General features: G+C 39.4%; 1 protein-coding gene across 2 annotated transcripts in view; it reads right to left on the reverse strand.

Annotated features, from left to right (window-relative positions):
• CSMD3 (CUB and Sushi multiple domains 3) overlaps nt 1-23,612 on the reverse strand; it is a 1,168,516-nt gene that overhangs the window by 318,626 nt on the left and 826,278 nt on the right. For both annotated transcript variants that reach the window (XM_005287288.4, XM_008168301.4), the window contains 3 exons: nt 16,247-16,438; nt 2,754-2,892; nt 1,205-1,392 (listed from right to left, as the gene is read on the reverse strand). In XM_005287288.4, coding sequence (XP_005287345.2) covers nt 1,205-1,392; nt 2,754-2,892; nt 16,247-16,438 — 519 coding nt within the window. The remainder of the gene's footprint in view (nt 1-1,204; nt 1,393-2,753; nt 2,893-16,246; nt 16,439-23,612) is intronic.

Consider the following 23,612-nt stretch of genomic DNA (forward strand, 5'->3'; position numbering starts at 1 on the left):
CCTGTAGTCTATCCAGACGAAAGGGAAGCTAAAAACACATGGATTTAGTGTTGGGATCCAAACACAGCAGCCTGATGAATCTCCAGGCATGGGGAGTTTGAAGAGAACTTGACATGGGGAAATTAATGAAAATTATTGCTTTTGGATTTACCATGAATTTATTGTGGAAACTACTCCATAGCTGATCGGGAGATGAGCCAGTCTCATGGAACCAAATCCTTGTAGAGGAGGGCTTCTATGGGGTTTGACAATGTGACACACATTTCAGAGAATCAAAGAAGATTAGGGTTGGAAGAGACCTCAGGAGGTCATCTGCTTGAACCCTCTGTTCAAAGCAGGACCAACCCAACTAACTGGAACTGGAACAACTGGAACCCTCTCTTTTTTACACTACAGCTATCTGAAGAAGTGGCCCAATGAGCTTAAAATACACTGGCAGCATGATTCATATCCATTGGGACTCACTGTTCTCTACTGTGTAAGTACATATTCAGGAACTTTTTACAGTGAGCATTATTTTGCCTAACAAGGCAGTGACAATCCTTTGAAACTGATACTGCCTATGATAAATATGCAAGGATCTACTTTATAGTCTATGGTGTTTAGATCAAATTCAGACAGATCTAATATGGACCATCATGTAAAAGTCTATTTCAAGACTTCTTTTTTGTTCTTAGATCATTGACCTAACAGACTTAACACTTTTAAAGCTTTCAGCATCTATTGCATCTCATCAGCATACCTTACAGGGCTCTGATGTGCTAATATGCCAGAGGTTCTTATTACATTTATGCTAGAAAAAAAACCGATTACATGTGTATTAGGCACTGTCAAATTAAATATCGTTACTGTAACATTTTATTTTTTATTTTGTAAACTAATGTCTTAAAATGTGGTTTTAAAATAGCATACTGAACATTTACAATTAAATCCAGCTGCAGATAGATTACACCTTAAAGTGTCTGTGTATATATAATCATCCCAGAATGAGAGAAAAAAATAATTTGTACAAACCAATTTTACACTCATACCTCAAATTGCACATTTTAGTGTAATTCTGTATATTCATAAGATAAAACATTTTGTATCAAATTTTGTTCATGTTTGTGATACACAGAATATAAAACGAATGAACAACAAAAACCAACCAACCAAAAAAAAAAAAGAAAAAAGAAAAAAAGAAAAGAACACCTGTTGCATTTACCTTTATACTCCAAATGGAAACCAGTAAAGCTAACAGATCCATCACTCCGAAATGCCAAGTGCATGTTGTTTGAGCTGCTCTCTATCCTCTCTGGCAACTTGCTATCTTGAAAACTCCCAATTAGTGGACTATTGCTGTCTGGCCCATCGTAGATATAGAGGAAGTCATAATTTGGTTCTATACTGAAACTATAAAACATTAAAAAGAAAAGAAATGTTAGGTAGAATATGCTTTGCGTGACATCCTAACTCTAATCAGCTCAACTGAGTGCTTACCAACACTGTTTCTAAGTAGCTGCAAAAAACACTCAATAGTAATAATACCAGGGGGTTAGTGGCAGTCTGGCTACAATCAGCATGGCTGGAATGGTCTATTACTCAACCTTCTCTTCCTCTTTCTACTGTTTGGGTGAGTTTTGAACATCTCTTTTTGTGAAGGTGGTTGGGGAAGTTCTATGGCCTGTGTTACACAGAGGGTGGGACTAGGTGGTAACAAGGGCCCTTCTGGTCTTGGAATCTATGAATCTATAAAATCAAATGACTCACTGAGACTTCTGAACATAAAGTACAGTAAAAAGCTTACCCATGACATAGTAAATGTTCTAACTGATATCTTAAAAGTATCTATTTAATGTGCATATTTTGCTATTGAGTAATAAGTAATTGGTGAGCAATAGTTCAGACGAAAGCAAACATTAAAAAAATCACTAGGCAATAAATTTTATAATATGACCAAAAATCAGGGAAAGATTTGTCTCTTATGTTTGTAAAATTCCTAGTACAATGGGGCCTCAAACCCAACTGGGGTCTTTGGGAATTATAATAATAATAATAGTAACAACAACAAACATCAACTTCAAATAAATACTTCTCCACAAAAAGTGTCTGGTTTTGCTTTATGTTTATAATACCATGCAGACAGCAACATTCTCTTTGTGAATTCTCTGAAACAGTATTAAGTACTGCATTATGATAGAGGGGTTTAACAAACACCATTTAATATCCAGGAAAATATTATTCACACGAGGCACATTTTTATGTAACAATGTGGGCTAATAAAACTGGATCCAAATACTACTTTTAATGTTTTGCTTTAATCTCTTGTGCACATCTCCTATGAAAGGTGCTGAACTGACAGACCTCTGGTCAAAAAAGTCCTTCCTTTCAGATAGGGGAGAGCCCCGCAAATTAGCTTACTCTGTCTTCCTGACCTTGTCATGGAAAGAATCTCTCTGTAGGCCTGATCCTGTAAGATGCTGAGCATCTTCTACTTCTAGTTTGGTTAGTGGCAGTTAAGGGCCCTCTGCATCTCACAGGCATGTTCAGCACCTTGCAGGATTGAGCCCTGTGTGTGTTCAATTCTCTATGCTTATTCATTCCTTGGTGTCTCTGCAGAGACTGCTGACAAAGGTAACAATTATTGATAGTCTTGATGGTTACTTAATGTGCACTAGGTATTTTCAGCTTTTACCCTATTGAACTCTGAGCAGCCACCAATGGTAATGATGTAAACATGATTTAAAAAAAGATATGGCCAAATAACAGCTTACCTGATAAATGCTAATGATATAACATAGTCGTTATTAACAGCGATACTCCAGTCACAGTCTCTACTATGTGGATAGGGATGAGGAAAGTTTGGTGAAAGAATAAAACCTGATGAGCCTGTCAAGTTTCCTCCACAGGGTGCTGTAAATGGGGGGGGGAAATGGTAAGTACCAGCAATCTGTTCACTGACATATGAAAGGAGAGAGTCTTCCAAGAGTTAAATGAGAAACACTGTGTATTTAATGCAAGAGTTCACAAAGGAAACTTTAATAGGAGCAAAAATTAAAGTCACATTTCTGATAAGTCAATCTTCTAATTACCCCAAAGTCTAATTTGTCACTGAACTTTACGTCCTTTTAAGTTTGTTCCCATGGCACAAACATCAGCGCTTTTCTGAAACTGCTCTAAATTTGAAGAGTATTCTGGATAATGACATGCAAACAAGCACAATAAGCATGCCACTTCAGGATTTCTATTACCAAGTACCATCAAAGGGCAGGTGGTTGGTTGTTTTTTTTTTTTTTTTTTTTTTTTATAGCTGAAATAGGGTTTACCGAGGTTACAAATGCAACCACATGTATGTGAGTTTCCATCTGGTACGGTTCATCAGCGGTCCAGTTTGATGGGACTGAGGGCTATACAAACTACACATAATACAGTTATGCTACTAATTGTGGCTTACAGGGATACAAAGAAAATATTAGTACATCCTACAAGCACACTCAAAGTAGAACAAAGAAAGTTCTCTCTTTGCTCTCAGGTCACCAAGTGTGTGTATGGGGCGTGGGGAAGGTGTGTGTGTGTGTGCGCGCACACATGCACGCTTTGCAAGCCAGAATCAGTGATGCTTTTACATTATGCGGATAATAGTTGTTACTATGCATAATGCATACAGATGACTGGTTATTCAAATATGCATGACATTTTAATAAGGAAGGTTGCCAATCTGTGATGCACTCATTATGCCAAGTCACATTGTGTTGTATAATAAAAGTGAATCTTTATACAAAAGGATGGCACATTAGGAAGTCTGACAGATTAACTTTGCTATTTAATCACAAAAAAACATGAATAAAGCAGAGTGGGCAGGGAGGCTATTATGTGTCAGCTAACACTCTTTAGTCACCAGTACTCACTCCAGAACCAACTCATTTAGCACATTCATCATAATATTCATCTACAACTTAATCTATAATCTAACTATTGTATGCCAAATGTAAAATTATTTAAAATGTAAACAACAGCATGCAGGGAAGTTTGGGTTTTATTTTTAAAGGACAATTATGTAAATGCTGTAGCCATTAAGGTAGCATTACTGACCGTTACAATAATGAGGAGGCTATGGACAAGAGGAAGCTAATTCTGAGAACACTTAAGACTTTCCCTTGACCCGCAGGCTAACTGGATCCACCAGTCCCTCCTGGATCATGGACTCTGGTCTACCCTTGGAGCTGTGACCCTGTAGCCTCTGACTGCACACTGGCCACAAGTTGTGAAAATAATGATTTCTATTTATTACTTCCCCTCTTATTATTTTGGCAATGGGAGGGAGTACTATCCTTATACTTATCACCCCCATCTACCGGGACCACAAGATGCTGTGAGGAAGGTGAAACACTCACTGGACAACTTGCCTATATTCCTCAGGGAGAAAAAAATCCTTCCTGACCCCAACAGGTAACAGCAAGCTGGAAACACAGCTCTGACAGCCACCCCACTTATAGGGCAAAATGTGTGAGTGGATTGGGGGAGCATCTCTCATCATCGAGGAATGCTTAAATGCAGAGAGGATGGGGAGTTCACTGGAAGCCTCAGCCCTAGTTCCCACCCATTCACAATGCCCATGTGCATTCTGTGTGGGAAGGAAGAAAAGGAGGAAGGACCCTGGTGAAGGGGCCTCTACCCACATTCCCCAAGTAAGACAGTAAGAGCATGGATTTGAATGATGCAAGATTGGGGCCCTAGTGCACAGCAACTATATTTTGGTCACACTTAGTCCATTCATTAAGGAATTGACTATTATATATGATCATGCAGTTAATAACTGTGAGAAAGTTCTCATTTCTCAAGGTGATTACTTTCTCTTCATCACTGCTGCTACCTTTATTCATTAATTATTATTATTAATCACAGATCTTAAAAAGCAAAGTAAACCGCAAACTCATCCTTGGGAGTTTAGATTAGGCTTCACAAGTTGTGTTTGAATTTCAGTGCAGATAGTCATTCACTTTACATTTTTTACAAAGCGCTGTTATCCAGTGTATCCGCTGTCTAGCAAATGGTAGATATAAAACAGATTGCTATCCTGGTGCAATCAGACACAAACACAAACTAATTCATGGAATGAAAGTCACTTACATGAGAAATGAACCACAAGCCAATCATAAATTCAAGTAATATACTGTAATTGTATACTGCACAAGAGCAATCTTATATGGGGCTGACAATTTATACTGGAATCAAAATATGATTTATTCATTTTTATAGATTTTCTTCCTTTAGGGGGAAAAAGAAAAGGACCAGGGATAGAGAAATAAACTAAAAATCGATTATCAGAGGAACAATACTTGGATTTTTTTTTTAATCATATATTGACATAGTAGGTGGTAATGGAGTTTTAAATCACTATTTTGTCTTAAAGCAATGAGACGCAAACAAGAATTACCAGGGTGTCTGAACCATATTTGGAATTCAGTGGTAATGGTAACTGCATGTAACAATCATTTAGCCATATGGATCAAATATATTTCAAAGTCATTAGCACAGATGTGTTTGCTTTCCTTTATACTTGCCGGTGATACTTCAGTTATCGGGATTAGACTGGAAGTAGTTTCTCTGAGGTTTCCAAAGGCAAGATAGTATTATGCACATCTTTGAGTGCCACTGGGCTGTAGGTAAAGAATTTAACAGCTTGTGGAAGTGCGAATTAGTGCTGATAATAATTTAATTGACTTGCCTTTGCAATAACGAGCTTAATAGATACTGCTCTGTCTTTGCAAGATGGAGGTTTACATTGCTGCAAGTCACAAGTTTGATTTCACTGATTTGCATGCAGTGATAATTCGGAAGTAAGAATGAAAAAACAAACAAACAAAACCCACATGATTTTCTTAATGTTGCCTTTAACAGAATTCACCATAAAGCTCTATCATGCTATACCCATAAGAATTTATGCAAAAATTCTTAAATTATATGGATACATGCAATATGAAAGCTGTTCACTGTAGCTGGAGTTCTTCAAGATGACCTCTGTACATTCAAACTCTTGTGATATACTAATGGTCCAAATTGCACCATCCACACATCGCAAGGGTGGGAATGTGAAGAAGTGAACCGAAGAAGAAATGAAGTTTACTCACCTATAACCAGACTTCTTTGAGATGACCTCTACACGTTAACATTCTTGAAATTCTCTGATGGGGAAACTTAAACCATCAGCACACCCCAAGAGTGGGAATGCAAAGAGGCCAGTAAAAGAAGTCTTGTTTCTCTCCACTGTAAATTAAGACAAACCATCAGCTCTGAATCCATGTGTGTTCTAAGCTCTATTCTCTTTCTTTCACCGGTCTGCAGTCCTGTGGTTGCCTGGTTTGTCATCTTGATTTACTGTTGGTTATTTGTTAGGTTCTACATGAGGAAATTCTGCTTTAATGGCTAAACCCAAGGTGGCTGTAATTAGGTTCTGCATAAATACATCTGCCTCTGGAAACTGTATTAAATGGAATTCCCAGACGTTAGCCATTGCCCCCGAGTCTGACCTGTGCCTCATCGTGGTGGAGGGGTGTAACTTCTGAAGTAGGGGATCAATCATTGGAGCTATGCCATCAGCTATGAAGGCTTGTCCGAAATATCACCTTGGGCATTATGCGAGGTGGACAGGTCCAACAAGAACCCTGAAAATGATGGCTAACACAGGCAGCGAAGATGCAGGGCAGCAGCTGCACCTACCTATTCAAGGTGAAGGAAGTCTTTGAGAAAGACTCAATGCCTCGGGTCATGTAGTGTGAAGCCAGTACCGGTAGACTAGGAAAAGGGTTGTGATATTGTGCCTCCATCTCATTTCAGAGGGACAAGGTATTTTTTGGGACAATCGTTTGCTCTTGCTTTTGACCAGGGGTCGGCAACCTTCAGCATGTGGCCCATCAGGGTAATCTGCTGGTGGGCCATGAGACATTTTGTTTATGTTGACCATCTGCAGGCATGGTCCTCTGCAGCTCCCAGTGGCCGCGGTTCACCGTTCCCGTCCGATGGGAGTTGTGGGAAGCGGCAGCCAGCATGTCCCTGTGGCCCGCGCCACTTCCCACAGCTCCCATTGGACAGCAACAGTGAACCGTGGCCACTGGGAGCTACAGGGGGGCATGCCTGCGGATGGTCAATGTAAACAAAATGTCTCATGGCCCACCAGCGGATTACCCTGATGGGCCGTGTGCCAAAGGTTGCCGGCCCCTGCTTTTGACCATGAATAACTTAGCATTCAGCACCAGGGTTAAACGCTTGCCCTACTCTCAGCTGTAGATGCCTTGCTGGTGACATCTTCCCTCGGTTTAAATATGACAGGCTTGTGCCAAAGCCCCCCTTGGGATGCGCGTCCTCTGATGTCTGCAGTATGCGGTGACAATGTATCCAATCGTATCTGGGATCTCCACCGGTCCATCAAAACTGCAACCTGGAATGTTGCAACTCTTCACAGCCATGGCCATCAGGTCACTGTCTCACGTGAAATGGATCAATTGCAGGCCTAACTGAAGAAAGGCTGATAGATCATAGAGGTCACAAGGTGGAAAATTCTTTACTTCTGTATTCTGGTGGCCCCAGGGGGTAGCACTAATATTGCAAGGTGAGGCCAAGTCCTCCTTGATAACCTGGCCCCCCATGTCTTTTTGGTTACTTATTACATGTCTTAAACTCCGGCACAATTACCTTGCTGTCATAGTAGTCTATGCTCCAACAGAAGAATCTGTTGATTCAGTAAGAGATCATTTCTATGATCAACTGGAATCTCCAGTGCGCACAGTCCCTCCACATGATAATCTCGTGATCGTGGGTAACCTAAATGCAGATACCGGCTCCTTGAGAACTAAGTTTGAACAGGTCATTGGTCATTATGGTACAGGTACACTCAGTGATAACTCTTGCCACTTGCTCACATTCTGTGCCTCCAGAATCTTTACATTCTTGGATCATGGTTCAAGCGGTGATGCGTACACCAGATATCATGGATCTCGCACGATGATGTCACTCAAGGAGTTGGACCACATCATCACACATGACAGGCATCTCTTCACCTCCTGTAGAGTTTATTGTGGTGCGGAATGTGCGGCGAACACAGATCATCACCTAGTGGTTGCCCGTATAGTGTTGAAGCTCCAAAGAGCAGGTAAGCCCTCTGCAATGATGAAGTTTGACGTTGATACATTTCACATGCCAGGTTTAGCCAACAGATTCTCGGCTCTAGCCAACCTGCTGGATGACATGGAGGTTGCCTGGTCTCTGTTCACTTCTATCCTCCACCAATCCGTGAAGCATACGATTGGTTATAGGTGCCCAGCACGCCAACCATGGTTATTGGAAGTGGCCTTCCAGATAATTAAATTAAAGGCCACAGCCCACCAGCATGGAAATAAGCACACTCGTAATCATCTGAAGCGAAAATTTAACACCCTAGCACTCTGCGATCGTGAGGCATATTATAACCAAGGTGTGGATGATGTTGAATTTGGCTTAGCCAGGGGCAATTTAAGGCCAGCATTCTGCACGATCCACAACCTCAGCAGTCAAGAGCATCCTGAATGACAGCCAAGGCCATCCATGTAAATTGGATGACAACATCCTCTCACGCTGGGTGGAACATTATCACAGTGCCCTGAACCACCCTCCAGCTGTTGCTTGCTCAGAGCTGGATAATTTGGCAACCACTGTGGTTCAAGACCCAGACCCTTGTACTAATGCACCAACATCGTATGAAGTGAAGTATGCCATCTCTAAACTAAAAAACAGATGTGCAACTGGCACTGATGGCATCTCCCCAGAACTGCTAAAATGGTAAAATGCTAAAACTCTATAGCAGAATCACTACTGGCCATCTTTTGTCTGTGGGGAGATCTGGAACCTTGCCAACTGCCTAGAAGGATGGTATTGTGATCTTACTTTATAAGAGCAAGGCACTGCACAGTGAATGTAAGATCTACAGACCAATCACCTTGCTGTCCATTCCAGGGAAGGTGTTTATGCATGTTCTGCTGGCACGCTTGGAACCCCTGCTACATTGGAAGTGTCGCTCCCAACAGTCAGGCTTTCTGAGGAGCAGGTCCACATTAGATGCCATTTTGGCCCTCCGCTTGTTGTCCGAGATACACCGTGAGTTCAGGAAGCCCCTGCATGTAGTATACATTGATCTTAAGGCTGTATTTGATTCAGTTGACCGTGCCACTCTATGGAAGGCCTTAAAGGGCATAGGTGTCCTACCACTCTACTGGACTTGATTAGAGAGCTGCATAATGGAACCATTAGTGTCAGCAGGCTGCGTCTTGGCCCCTGCATTATTTTGTTGGGCAATGGATTTTGTAATGTAGCATTCCGTCAGGTCCATAGGCATTACGTTTGGTGATCTCTTGCTCTCAGACTTTGACTACGCTGATGACGTTGTTCTTCTAGTACACACCCCCAACAGGTTTTGTGAGGTGCTCCCGCAAATGGATGAGGAGTTGGCTAAGGTTGACCTTCATGTTTCATGGTCAAAGACAAAGCTGCAAAACCTAGGACCGGGTCCAGCCGCAACTCCAATCTCTTTGAGTAATGAAACTGTCAAAGCAGTCTCCACATTTGCTCTTTGGGTTCTATGCTCATCAGTTCCTCCAACTATCACACGGAGGTTCTCCATCAGATTGCCATCACAGCATCTGCCATGGGTAATTTACAATGAATATGGAACCAACATCATCTCAGAATGACAACCAAGTTCAGGATCTATTTGAGCTGTATCCTCCCAGTACTGTTGTATGGCTGTGAAACATGGACACTACACCAACATATTAAATTGGGCATAAGGTGGTATGACTTCATTTGTAATGCAGATGTTTATGGTCACTCTGGTCTACAGTCTACTGGGGCCATTGTTCGCAGATGGTGCCTTACACTTTTTGGACATGTCGTGAGAATGCCACAAGACGTTCCAGTGGACACCGTTCTCTGGGTGGCTTGTAACATCCAGGATAAAATTCCACTAACCGAAGGGTGGAGGCGGCCCAGAGCCAGACCCCCCTATTACATTGGTCTGTCAAGCCCTTGCAGCCATGCAGGAATGGACCAAATGGTGAATGATAGCTATGGCCAACTTTTCGGCTAAGTGTTGAAGAAGAAGCCATTGCTGGTATATATTTTAAATCTAGGGTTTCAAACTGACATCCAGTCATAAGTGACTTTCTCATAGCCATATACACTATTGCATTTATTTCTATCTACCTGGTCCCTTGCTTTATTATTTTCTTGTTTGTAGTCTCTTTCTCAGTAAACACTCACATCTGTTTCATTTATATTCTTTAGCAATGACTGTATCTGTTTTGGTGGGTAGGCACTCCATAGAGACAATCCCTTTCATCTACCACTTGCCAAGAGGACTAGCTATTTCTAAGTGTGGCAGGCTCTCCAGAGCCCAAGATGAAGACATATATACTTGGTGTAATAATGATCTTTAATCTTCAGTTTTGTAAATCATCTCCCAGGAAAAACGCACTACAGGAGCAGTAATTTCCTCACCTTGCAATAGGCTCTAAAATCATTTGAAGATTTTTCTCTCTCTTTGTTCCCTTCCTTATTCATGCAGGAAGTTAAATCTCAGGCATTTCAGAATCAAGCATCCACCTGCCACATTGTGGAAAACGCTGCTCAGAATTATGTGACCTTTTTGTTTAGAACCATCTTTAACCCATAATTGACCTGAAAGGACACACCCTGCATCCAGAACTAAGCCATATCTTCCACATCTCAAAATTCAGTATAATATCACTCAAGCACACCACCTCCACACTGGTACAATTTAGTGCTGAATAATCTAGGAAGAATGACATTTACATTCACTTTTCTACAATGCCTTAATGGGAACTACTAGTAGACTATGCCAGTAAAGCCTCAGTATCCATTGTTAATACCACTATATAGATCTGGTGTTGGAGGAAAGATGTGAACAGTGCAACTAATACCCTACCAATTAATTCACAGGACTGTCTAATATGTTTTTAATGTCCACCAGTTCCAAAAGGTCAGCCTAGAACCCATTAAATCTGTGTGGTAGTACAGAATGTGCTATCTCAGCACCTTCAGGCTTTCCTTTTATTTGATTTTTTAATGTATTACATGCTGACAAGAACAATCAAATGCAGTTTCAATGGGGGAATTTTTGCTTGATGTTTTTGTTTTTGTTTTTAATCTGGGATAATCATTGCTGACAGATCTTCACAAAAAATAGAGCTGTTTGAAGTTTGGCCATCCTAGAACAATTTGAACGAATTAATCAAATATTGATAAAGAACAGAGCAACATTTTCTGTTCTTATTAATGCCAGTTCTGCTATAAAAGATAAAAGTATCTAGTTTCATGAAGATCTGATTTTTAAGATCAGTTTGGTTTTCCCTTGGTTAATTTTCTTTGTTTTAAAAATGGGCTGTACAATTCCAGCAGCACGAACCATTTTATAATTACAACTCTAAAAAGATTGAAGATGTCACTTACTTTTAAATACATTTAAATAAAACTAGTTTACCCCTCCCTGTAAATTGTTCTCTAGGCCACAGATCATTAACATGATTAAAAATAAAAGCTGTAAAGGATCTGTTACTTTTTTTGTAGATATTGTATTCATTATATTATTATGATATAGGCAGGGTTTCATCTATTCCACAATTTTGTGAAAGTTTGCAATGGAATCCACCATTTGCACAGCCCATCCTGGAGAACTGTGCTTCCTAATCAAACCTTCCACTTAAAAAAAGAATTCTAGCTTTATTTTTTTGAAAATAAACCCTTGAAAATGTGAACTACATGTAAAATTATGCAGTGCTGCCTTCTTGAATCTGCAGAAGGCCTGAAATATTTGAGAGGTGAGCTATGCCTCATTCATTTGAATAGGTTGTGAAGTCTGAAACCTAAAGTTGACATTTGACCTGTCAGCATTATAAGATATTGTATCACTCCAGAAACAGCAATCTATTTGTTGTCAGATGTTTGGCTGTTTGTGTTTCCTCTGTATGCTTTCCCAGGTCTGCGCAGGTTGCTAGCATAGCAGACCTCAAGCGAACCACCCAATGACCACAAGATCAGTTAAGCTATGAAGACACCCAGCCAGGTTTATTGTCGACAAAGCAAAGTCCTAGCTCCCCGGATCAATGTCTACAGTTACACTAGCACGTGTATGCCCATGACAATGGACACACTCAGTGAATGGTGGGACTTTCCATCCCTTCTAGGCTGGCCAAAGACACTCCCTCTGAGACTCTTTTTTATACACCAATACAAAAAAGTTACGTTTTGCCCCTATGTCATAGTTAGTTACTGCCCCCTGATGTGGGTTGTTACCACCCCATTACCTTTTACATGTTGGTTTGATCAAAACATCTCTATCCATTATACTGTCATCCTGACCTTATCTTTAAGAGAGGTCAGCATGGTCCTGTTATATTTTGTGTGTGTGTGGGGGGGTGTTTTTACCATAGTTGTGTTGGTGTCATTAAGCATAACCCTAGGTAACTCGGGAGGGTGGAAGACCACGAGTGTCGATGAAGCCTTCCTGCACTAGGCCTAAATGAACCGAAGTTCTTCCATGTTTAAACTCTAATCAACCCCAAAAGCCAGGTGCAGAAATCGGAATGTGTAACAGCCAGTTATCAGTTGCTTTCCTGAGGCCTGCATACTTCTGGCTGAAAGGCAAAATAACAAATCAAAGGAAAGGGACAAGATTTTAATTCAAAGAGAAGTTACTAACAAGCTGGACTTATAGCCGCCAAGATGATTTAACTGCTTAAATGTAATTGCTTGCTACTTGCTTAATGTAAACTACTACAGGGGGAGGGGGGGGGAGAAAGGAAAAAGCTTAGCTGCAAAATGTATAAAAAGAGAAAAGCTGCTTATGTTGGTGTGCTTGATCTGAGACATGCCAGTCTCCTTGCACCGCTTTGAGATCTCAAATAAACTTTGATTGCTTCTCCACCCTGGTGTGTTCATTGACGCAAAGCACACCGGGCAACGAACCCCGCTGTTGCTTTCCTCGGGCACTCAACAGTTGGTATCGGGGTGTTCTGGTACCATCCTTCTGGAATGTGTTTGCATGAGTGTCCTGTGCTTAGCCTTTCTTAGGAAGGTGTATGTTTTTGCAATACTGGCCCTGTTCTTGCCAGGTTCTGAGAGTTTTCAAGCAGGCAGAGTCTGACTTCTGCTAACTTTGCTTCTTTGCTTTATACCAGCAAAGCTTGACCACTACTTTAGTTCAGGCCTTAGGCCTCACACTGGGCTTCTGATACAAGGTCTTATGTCTCAGGCTCACTTTCTACTGTACTATTAAACGTATTTATTTCATAATCCCAAACTTCCTGCACTCCCCAAACCACTCCCAAAAGCCCTACCTATCCCTGTCTAATGTAGTCACCTGCTGTTAATACAAAAATATGTCACACTGAACTACAAGGCCTATTGTACTGATTGCATTTTTCTATTTCATATTTAATAAAAACACTATTTAAAAAAAATGTTACAGTATTTCTAGCTTGCCACATCGTACTGCCACAAAATCCAGGAAACTTCCCATGCTTTTTCAGTCCAATTTATCCAAGAATAGCACAAAGCCACAGGTAGAATATATCTGGAAGGCAATGTTAACTTATAAATACTATGATTTTCTATCCATGTACTTCAATGTTCATGTATTAATGCTACCATTAATTAGGGAACTTAAATCATCATGGAAAAGCAGTTGCCAAATATACACTCCGTGGTTTTTATTGTTGTTTTTGTTTGGGGGGAAAAGCAAATCAAGGGAAGGAAAAGGAAACATCATAATGCAATGTTTATTTTTGCCAATGCCTATTTTACATTAACTTCTGCAATTACATGCTCAAGACCTGTTGGAATTACATGAGTCTTCAAAACATCCAAACCAGCAGAATTTCTAATTTTCAGATATGTAAAGATTCCAAATGAGTGTGTCAAAAATTAGCTTGTGGTAATTTTCTGGTGCTGTTGATACGCAGGTCTCTCTTACTATTCTGCCACAGCTTAGAACAAGAGGATGGACACCAAAGGTAGTGTCACTAAACAGTCTCAATAATAACAACACACTGTAGGAGTTTTCAGCAGTAATATTAGGAGGAGAAAGGAGAGAACTTTTGGGGAATAAGAAATACATTTAACCCCCCTTACCCCCCCCTCCAAAAAAGCTGGGGCATGCAAATCAAGAGTTAGCCCTGCCTCTCATTTCCCCATCAAAATGGTCATACGTATGGTAAATTGTCAGCCCCCACTAAACAATAAATTATGGTGAAGTTAAGCCTGGAAAATATTACTGCCTAGGACAATTCTGATGTTTGCGCATGGGCATAACATAGCCTAAATAGTACCCCTCCTATCTAGAAAGAATACAAGGAAAGTAATAATGCAGTTCCAAGTGATCTGGAGTGCTTCTGACTAAAAAGGAATATTAGTAATGCTTATGGACACCAAGATAAGATCTGGATACTGCGCTTCAGTCTTTCAGTAATAAATGCTCATAAAAATGTATAGTCAACAGAAGTCAACATTAAAATATTTAAAGCCTGATTTCCAAAACTGTAATTCATCCTAATATGCATAAACGTTAATGTGATTGGGTGTCCAAATTAGGTGTTTGTGCCCACATGTGTGGAAACTGAACACAGATATTAGGCAAGCAATTGCACTTACCCAGTTCAGAAAATCAGAGCATATATATTTATATCTGCACCAAGAGAGGGAGAAAAAGAGAAGAATACATGGTGGTATGTAGTAGTATAAAAGGTCTTTATTAATAATATTATGATTACTATCATTGGTTTATAATTGGCTCAATAATCATGATTTGTAAAACTATGAAAACATTATGCAAGTAATCTCAAATTAATGCCAATAAATATCTTTATACCACATCATATCACCATGCACTCTGCCTATGCCACTACAAGACATATTTTCCATACCTCAGATCAAATTTTGTAGCAATTTTATGAACCTGTTCCTATTTTTCAATGTTTTGAAGTGTGAATACCAGAACTGGGTACAAAATTCTAGTAACGGTCTCACTAATTTCATATACAGACATAGTACTAACTCCGTATTTGACATCCCTCTACTTATACATCCAAGGATCACATCTCTACCCTTTTAGCTACAGTATCACACTGAGAGCTCATGGTTATCTACCATGAGCCATAATTCCTTTTCGGTATCAGTGCATTTCAGGATAAAATGTCCCATCATTTAAGTGTGAGCTACATTCTTTGCTCCAAGATGTAGGACCTTCTGTTTGGCTGCACTGAAGTGCATACTGTTCACATGAGTACATTTTAACAAGAGATCCAGGTTGATCTGTGTAACTGACTTGTGTTCATCATTATTTACCATTCCATCACATTTTGTGTCTTCTGCAAATTTTAGCAGTAGTAATTTTATATTTACTTCCAGATCATTGATATGGATATTGAATAGCATTGGGCCAAGAACAGATCCCAGCAGGACCCCACTAGAAACACCCTATTGGATGATGATTATCTAGTGTAATTACTTTTTTGCTGATATTCGCTACACTGATTTTGTATATTGCTCTTAAAAAAATCAGAATGGCACTTGGTTGAGTGAAATGCCTTACAGAAGTATAAGCAGATGACGTTCTTAATCAAACTTCTGTTCTCATCAAGGAACGATATCAAGTTTGTTTGGCATATTTTCCATAAACGATGCTGATCAGCATTAATTGTGCTACCATCTTTTACTTCTTTACTGAGTGTGTCCCAGGTCAGTCTTTCCATGATTTTGCCCCAGATCAATATCAAGCTAACTGGCCTATAGTTACCCAGGTCATCCCATTTATCCTTTTTAAAAATTGGCACAATAGCTTTAATCCCAGTCCCCTGGAACTTTCCAAATGTTTTAAGTTTTGTTTCAAGTAAAAAGTATTGGTGACTTTGCCATCTTTCCTCATGCTTCCTCTGTCATAGGCCATCTAACTCTACATTATATGACCTGTGAAGAAGAGTATGAGAAAAGGATGTTTGAGAGCCACGAGGCTGATAACTGAAGAAAGAAGAACTTCCCACCAGATCTTTTACAAAGTGATTTGTCAGATTCACAGTACTCCTTAGAACTAGTTCCATAAGTTTTTGAAGGTGGACCAATAAAATATCTTTACATAAAAGCAGGGTTATAGTACTGTTTGACTAACTGTGGTATGGTTTCACAATTAGAAAAGCATTTCCATTTTCTCTTGTTTTCTGCATACCTATACAGACTGGTGGGCTGGGCTGCCAGAAGTACCGATTTTCTACCTGAATGCAGGTTATCCTCTCATCTCCTTGAAGCTCATATCCAGGGTCACACTGAAAAATAACAGTGTCTCCAGGTTCTCTTCCATCCCCATTTCGAGTTCCATTCATAGGAACACCAGGATCACGGCAAGCGGTGGCTACAGAGCCTAACAAAGACAAAAGAAATGTCAGCTTTTAATGTACATTAATTATACTGTATTTTTTTCATATCTGTTAAGTCATTCTTCCATGTTCTTTGTGCTTTTGGGAAATTAACTGAAAATCTATCAGCCAGTTAAAATGCTTCTTTGATACAATTATTTGTTGTATTTGTTTATTTAATTACTAAATGTCACATATTTTATATATATTCTTTGTAGAATTTCAATACTTTATAATGCAGTCATATATTTGCTAGCAGACTTTACAATCTGAGCTATTAAACATAGGGACATTTTGGAGAATGAGAAGGAGAAAGCTGGATCAAGAAGAGCAAGTTGAATAATTCACTTGCGCTCCACTACATCTCCAGATTTTCTAAATACTGTTTTTTCTTAAATGTATCCATTGTTTAATATTTTGTAACAAACCTTGAAGTCACTTTTAAGGCACTGTGACAGACCCAGACCAGTGGGGTACAGGAGTCTGGTAGAGGGCAAATATACTGGTCACTGGATGAGTAGTTTTCTGTTCCCTGAGTGACCAGAGCAGGGGCTCCACTAGAGTAATCAGGAACCTGCTAGAACCAGTTAAGGCAGGCAGGCTAATTAGGACACCTGGAGACAATTAAGAAGCTGCTAGAATCAATTAAGGCAGGCTAATCAGGGCACCTGGGTTTTAAAAAGGAGCTCACTTCAGTTTGTGGTGCGAGTGTGAGGAACTGGGAGCAAGAGGCGCAAGGAGCTGAGAGTGAGAGGGTGTGCTGCTGGAAGACTGAGGAGCACAAGCGTTATCGGACACCAGGAGGAAGGTCCTGTGGTGAGAATAAGGAAGGTGTTTGGAGGAGGCCATGGGGAAGTAGCCCAGGGAGTTGTAGCTGTCATGCAGCTGTTACAGGAGGCACTATGGACAGCTGCAGCCCACAGGGCCCTGGGCTGGAACCCGGAGTAGAGAGCGGGCCCGGGTTCCCCCCAAACCTACCAATTGACCCGGACTGTGGGTTCTTCCAGAGGGGAAGGTCTCTGGGCTGTTCCCCAACCCACGTGGTGAATCTCTGAGGCAAGAAAATCCGCCAATAAGGCAGGACCCACCAAGATAGAGAAGGAACTTTGTCACAGCACACACACATGCACGCATTATGCAACCACATTCTGCCGCACTTTTGTAACTGTTGATATACTGGCCAATTAAAAATATGAATGCACTTACTCAGATAGAACTTGCAATCGAAGTACCAGCAAGCAGAACTGAGCTCATGTAACATGTCTAACTCACCATTTCCACACACTATTACTCTGATTGCGCATGCAATCACAGTAATTGCTAGAGCAAATGTGCACACAGATTGATGAATATCTTCTCCTAAACTTTATATAATATACTATGGCCAAAATATTCAGTTTTACATCTAAAATACACTCTACCTACTTAAATGCCACCTACTATGCATTTGTATATATAATAGTAATGTTTTCATATCCTGCCCTTAACAATTGAGTAGCATGACTGTGCACTGTTGAACAATTGCTGCATTCCAGCCTAATGGTGCCTGAAGTGATTCTTACATACAGTTTGGGACCTAGTGGGAGAAAGCTGCTATTATAAAATGTAAGGTTATAGTGCTGACATATATTATTGTTTTTATATTGTTTTTTTTTCCACAAATGGGTATGCATTTGCACCTTTAAGGAGAGAAACAAAAGTATCTATTGCCTCAAAAATATAAACCTCACTTCTTTATGTGACCTCCCGCAACATGTTGATAAAGCATGCATGCAAGCCCCTCCCACCCTAAGACATTTGTCACCACTGGTATCACTGTGACCTTCTTTAGATTCATCTGATTTTCCTTTGTTTTATGGGAATAGCTAAATGAGTTCTTACATTTGTCTAATGTGGAGAATTCTATTCCAGTGTTTTTATTTAAGAGACTTCTTTTTAAAATGGAGGGGGGGGGGGGGAAATCTCAACTGCATCTGTATTGGTATGCACCCCACTCATTCTAGAACGTGTTTTTTAAAGAAAATTTCCAATTAATTCTTGTTCCACACCATGAAACTCAGTATGTATCCATACTGCACACCTCCTTTACTTAAAAAAGATGGAAAAACTTTCATCTAAGAGACACTGTAAAAAAAAACAAAAACGGTGTCAGATCTATACTTCCATATCCTACTTAGTTTTCTGTAGAGCTTGATAGATTTCTGCTTATTTTTAAGACTATAGAAGAGCAACCCAGAAAAAAGGAGTGGACACTGAACTGGTCTCACCTCAAGAATCAGATAGAGTCCAAGACAGATATATATTAGTATTTTGTAGTTTAAATTTTGAAGAAAAAATAATTTACTATAAATATTGATATAATCTATTTTTTTTTTTGCATTTCTGCATATGTCGGAATGCAGTTTTGGTACTTTAACAAGCAAAGACTCTTTAGTCTTATCACAAGAAGAGCTGGTCCCTTTGAGTATTTTTTTAACTATAATCAGTCTGCAAACCTATAAATTACTAGAAGAGTCTGATAATTAAGATAGATTGTCACACAATATCTTGGAAGTTTTATTCCCTATTCGTCAGTAATAATAGCTTTTCAAGAATACACTTACATAACAGTAGATAGTTGATAGGTTTGTGGGGCAGATGGTGTATGGGTACTGCCCAGGTTTTACCCACACAGAGATCTGCCATGCTTCTGATGCTTTTGAGTTTCTTATTTATATCTGTATTAAAAATATATTTTTAGGTTTGGAGATATCACCAGTTCTACCAGTTTTCTCCATTTAAAAGCATAGGGAATCTCTCTCAAACCAGTGGGCTCTTTTAAGATTATACCACTGTACACAGAAACAAAATGTGAAGAGAACTATTACGAATATTTTTATTAAAAGTATTAAAAAAAAAAGAGCATGTTAATGTTTTTCCCCTTATTTTTTAGCCAGCATTATTTGCAACACTAATTTGAAAAGGTAGTCTTATATGTTGTTTTATATATGAAATAATGTATTCTTAAAATACACTCGGATGGAACGCAATCTCTACTGGTATATACAAATCTTTTGAATTAAAACTGCCATTTGTAATCTTGTAACATGCATTATTTTAACTTCCTCCCAGATTCCATTTTATGCTGTAAAAATAACTGAGGTTTAAAACCTAACTAAAAAAAAATATTATCCTTCTGAATTTTTCTTTTTAAAAGATCTTGTGTTGTTCTATCCAGTGAAATTAATAGTTCCTATTGTATTTCTAATACTCTTCGTTTATTTGTCTGTAGATGTATCAATACCAACTTTCATCATTTAACTATTAAAATTCAATAAATATAATTTTCAGCATAGTAAGAGACGGTTTGTAACTAGTCATTTCTCTCATGTGTTTGCTTTGAAGGGGAAAAGGAAGTGGTCAGATTCCTAGTAAAATAAAATAGCCAGGATAAGAATTCTAGAACACAGAAACATGCTTTACCTAGAGCCAGATGCAAAAAAAAAACCAACAAAAAACAAAATCAGAATACAAAAAAAACAATCTAACCCTGCACATGCAGGAGACAGGAGTGGGCAAATCTCTATACTATGCATCCTCATGCAATCTATGCATCACTTGAGAATGAGGGTTATTCTAATATCACTAGTCCCACAACTTTCCCAACAACTGCCTTGTATAACTCCTAGTCTAGTTTTCCCCATCCTATATTTGTTCTCTTTTCCTTTTCTGTGTCTGACACTCACTCATCATTAATACTGTTTGTATTTTTTTTTTCTGACATGCATTTATCATCTTTGTGATGTGTCTTTTTATTGGGTTTTTGTCTTGCTTTCTATTCATTCTCTTTTTTGTCTCATTTTTATGCTTTCTTTATATCCTTTCTTCCTTCCACCACTCTCTCATCAAGTGTCTTAAGTGCCTTTTAGCAGCATTGAAGAATCCCTTTCTATTAGCTGTTCAATTCTCTCGATCATTATTCCCAATGAAAATTTGTGGAGTAAGCACAAATTCTAGCAAAGATAAAGTCTCGTATAACCTTGCTATCACACCTGCAATGCAGTCTTGAAAGAAGTCTTTCTGTAAAGTGAATGGAGCTGGCTACCACAGCTTATCATAAGCTTGTTGATAGACTGTAAAGCTCCTTGTGACATGCTCAATTAAAAATTGTGTGTAAGAACAGTCTGCATTATATTCTAATCTTGGCAGTAGTTAATTTGTGGTGCAACAAAAGGACCCCTACTGATCACAGCTATTGAACTTTGTGGTGAAGTTATGAAACATACATATATTGCTGCAAGCTATATTTCATATGGGAAAAGGACTCTTATCCAATGTTCAGTTTAATAGCTATCACAGATCCACCCAGCTCAATGGAAATATTAATAGAGTGAATGTGTGTGTGTAATGCTGACAGACCCTGGTTGTTGGCAGGTGTGATTGAACTTGGGACCTTTGGAGCTTAGTCCAAGAGCCTCAACTACATGAACTAAAAGCCACATGCCCCTTAGCTAAGTCTATAGAGCAGACTCATTAATCTCTCTCTAAGTGGTCTCAGTGCCACTAGATGGGACAGAGCACCACACCCAGGAGGTGTGTGTGTTACCTATGCATGCACACACAGTGTGTGTTTGTGTGTGTGTGTGTGTGTTCACATGTGTGGGGTGTGCTATTGTGGGTGTTTGGTGTGTGCATGTATCTGCGGTGGGGATTCAAAGGGGTCGGGCAACTTTTACACCACTGTCACCCCAGACAGGAGACACCAATGTAGATCAGGAATAATACCACTGAAGTCAACTGATGGCATTACACCAGTTTAAATATATAAAGAGATTGATCATTTTCAGGCCAGTGACTCTAGCCCAATGGTGGACTTGAGTGTGATTTAGACCAGGGGAGTGAGTGATAGCCCTGGTCAATGGCAACCAAGGAAATCTAAGTGTTTGAGGATAGCTAGACTGGGTTTGAACACAATGCTGTCCGCTTACATTCTATGCTCCAGCCATAGAAATAATATATTTTAGAAGCTAGGAATTGTAGAAAACTAATAAAGGAAACAAAGGGACCCAAGGAAAAAAAATCTATGACCAGAAGAATTAAGGAAAATAAGTAGGAGTGGTTTTTTTACCATATATTAAGAACAAAAAGAATCCTAACAAAAGTACTGGTCCAGTTACTAGATGGAAATGGTAATATTATCAATAATAATAATGCAGAAAAGGAAAAAGTGTTCAATACATATTTCTGTTTTGTATTTGGGGAAAAGCCACATGACGTACTCTTCTCATGATGATAATGATGATGATGACGACAACGATGATGACAACAATACTCTTTACATTTCAGTAGTAACTTATGAGGTTGCTAAACAGGAGCTACTAAAGTTAGACATTTTTAAATCAGCACATCAACAGAGAATTAGCATTCAAGAGTTTTAAAGGAGCTGGCCGAGTAGCTTTCTAAACCATTAATGTTGATTTTCAGTAAGTCTTGTAACATTGGGAAAATACCAAGAGAGTGGAAGAAAGCTAAAAGGTGTAAACGGGATTGTCACAGATGTTGCAACTTCATGCAATATTTTGGGGACCATATTATGTTAAGTGTATGAATGATTTATGTAACACTGTGGGCCAGAGATTGTGTGTAACTTTATGAAAGGGTTGCCACAGTTCCATCAAGAACTAAAACCAGTAGGGGACAGATAAGGTGAATTACATAGGTTACTTCCACAGAGATATCAATTACTGGGGATGGTTGCATATATTGGCTCAAACTATTTTTTTCCAGAAAGGAACATACAAAGAAAGGGCACTTGATATAAAAAAGCTGGGTTTAAACTGACTCGGATATTCTTTTTTCCAGCAAACAGACAATCCATCCATCTGTTCAAAGGCCTCATCGAATGCAGAAGAGTTGGAAAGACATTGTCCTCTCAGAGTGATGGGTGATCTCTGATAAACTTTTAGCTTGACTATAGGAACTTTCATTTTTTTACCTGTTTTCTCTGTAATGCTTTTATCTTGAGAATAAAGATGATTGCTTAGTAAGAGCAAGCTGGTAACTTGTAATGGCTGGCAATACACTGTTCATAGCCCTCAGACAGAGGGATCACCGTGTATGGCAGGAAGCTGCGCATACTTAAAATCCTGGTCAGGAGGGAGAGAGAAATGGGTCTTTGCCCAAGACAGGTGACAGCTCGGAGCTAGAAACCTTAAGTGGGTGTCCTCTAGAGACTACAGAGGGGGGAATACAGGTGCAACTACCCTGAAACTGTGACAGGAATTACCTAGGTAATTATAGGCCTGGCAATCTGACACTGATCCCAGGCAAGAAAATGGAGCAGCTGATACAGGACTCCATTAATAAAGGATCAATGACAATCAACATAGGTTTATGGAAGTTAGATCCTGTCACAATAACTTGATATATATTTTTGATGAGATTACAATTTAGTTAATAGAAGTAATAGTGTTAATATAAGATTTCTATAAAACATTTGACTTGGTTTCGTATGACATTTTGATTAAAAAACAAGAATGATACAAAATTAACATGACAAAATGTATTTGTCAATGGGGAATCATCATTAAGTGAGTGTGTTTCTATTGAGGTCCCTCATGGATCGGTTCTTGGCCCTACAATATTTAATATTTTTAATCAATGACCTGGAAGAGAACATAAAATTATCACTAATAAAGTCTGCAAATGGCACAAAAATTGGGCAGTGTTAAATAATGAAGAGGCCTGTCATTGATGCAGAGCAATCTGGATTGCTTGTTAAATTGGGCACAAGTGAACACTATGTGTTTTAGTAGTATGTAAATACACACATCTAGGAACAAAGAATGTAGGACATACTTACAAGGTGTGTGTGTGGGGGGGTGCTCTATACTGGGAATCAGTGACTCTTGGAAAATATTTGGGGGTTGCAGTGAACATGAGCTCCCAGTGCAACACTGTGGCCAAAAGGGCTAATGAGATCCTTGGATACATAAACGGGAATTTTGAGTCGCAATAGAGAGAGTTATTTTACCTCTGAATTCTAAGGGATAGCTCAGTGGTTTGAGCATTGGCCTGCTAAACCCAGGGTTGTGAGTTCAATCCTTGAGGGGGCCACTTAGGGATTTGGGGCAAAATCAGTACTTGGTCCTGCTAGTGAAGACAGGGGGCTGGACTCGATGACCTTTCAAGGTCCCTTCC

The sequence above is a fragment of the Chrysemys picta genome, chromosome 2 (assembly GCF_011386835.1).
Source record: "Chrysemys picta bellii isolate R12L10 chromosome 2, ASM1138683v2, whole genome shotgun sequence".
NCBI lineage: Eukaryota > Metazoa > Chordata > Testudines > Emydidae > Chrysemys > Chrysemys picta.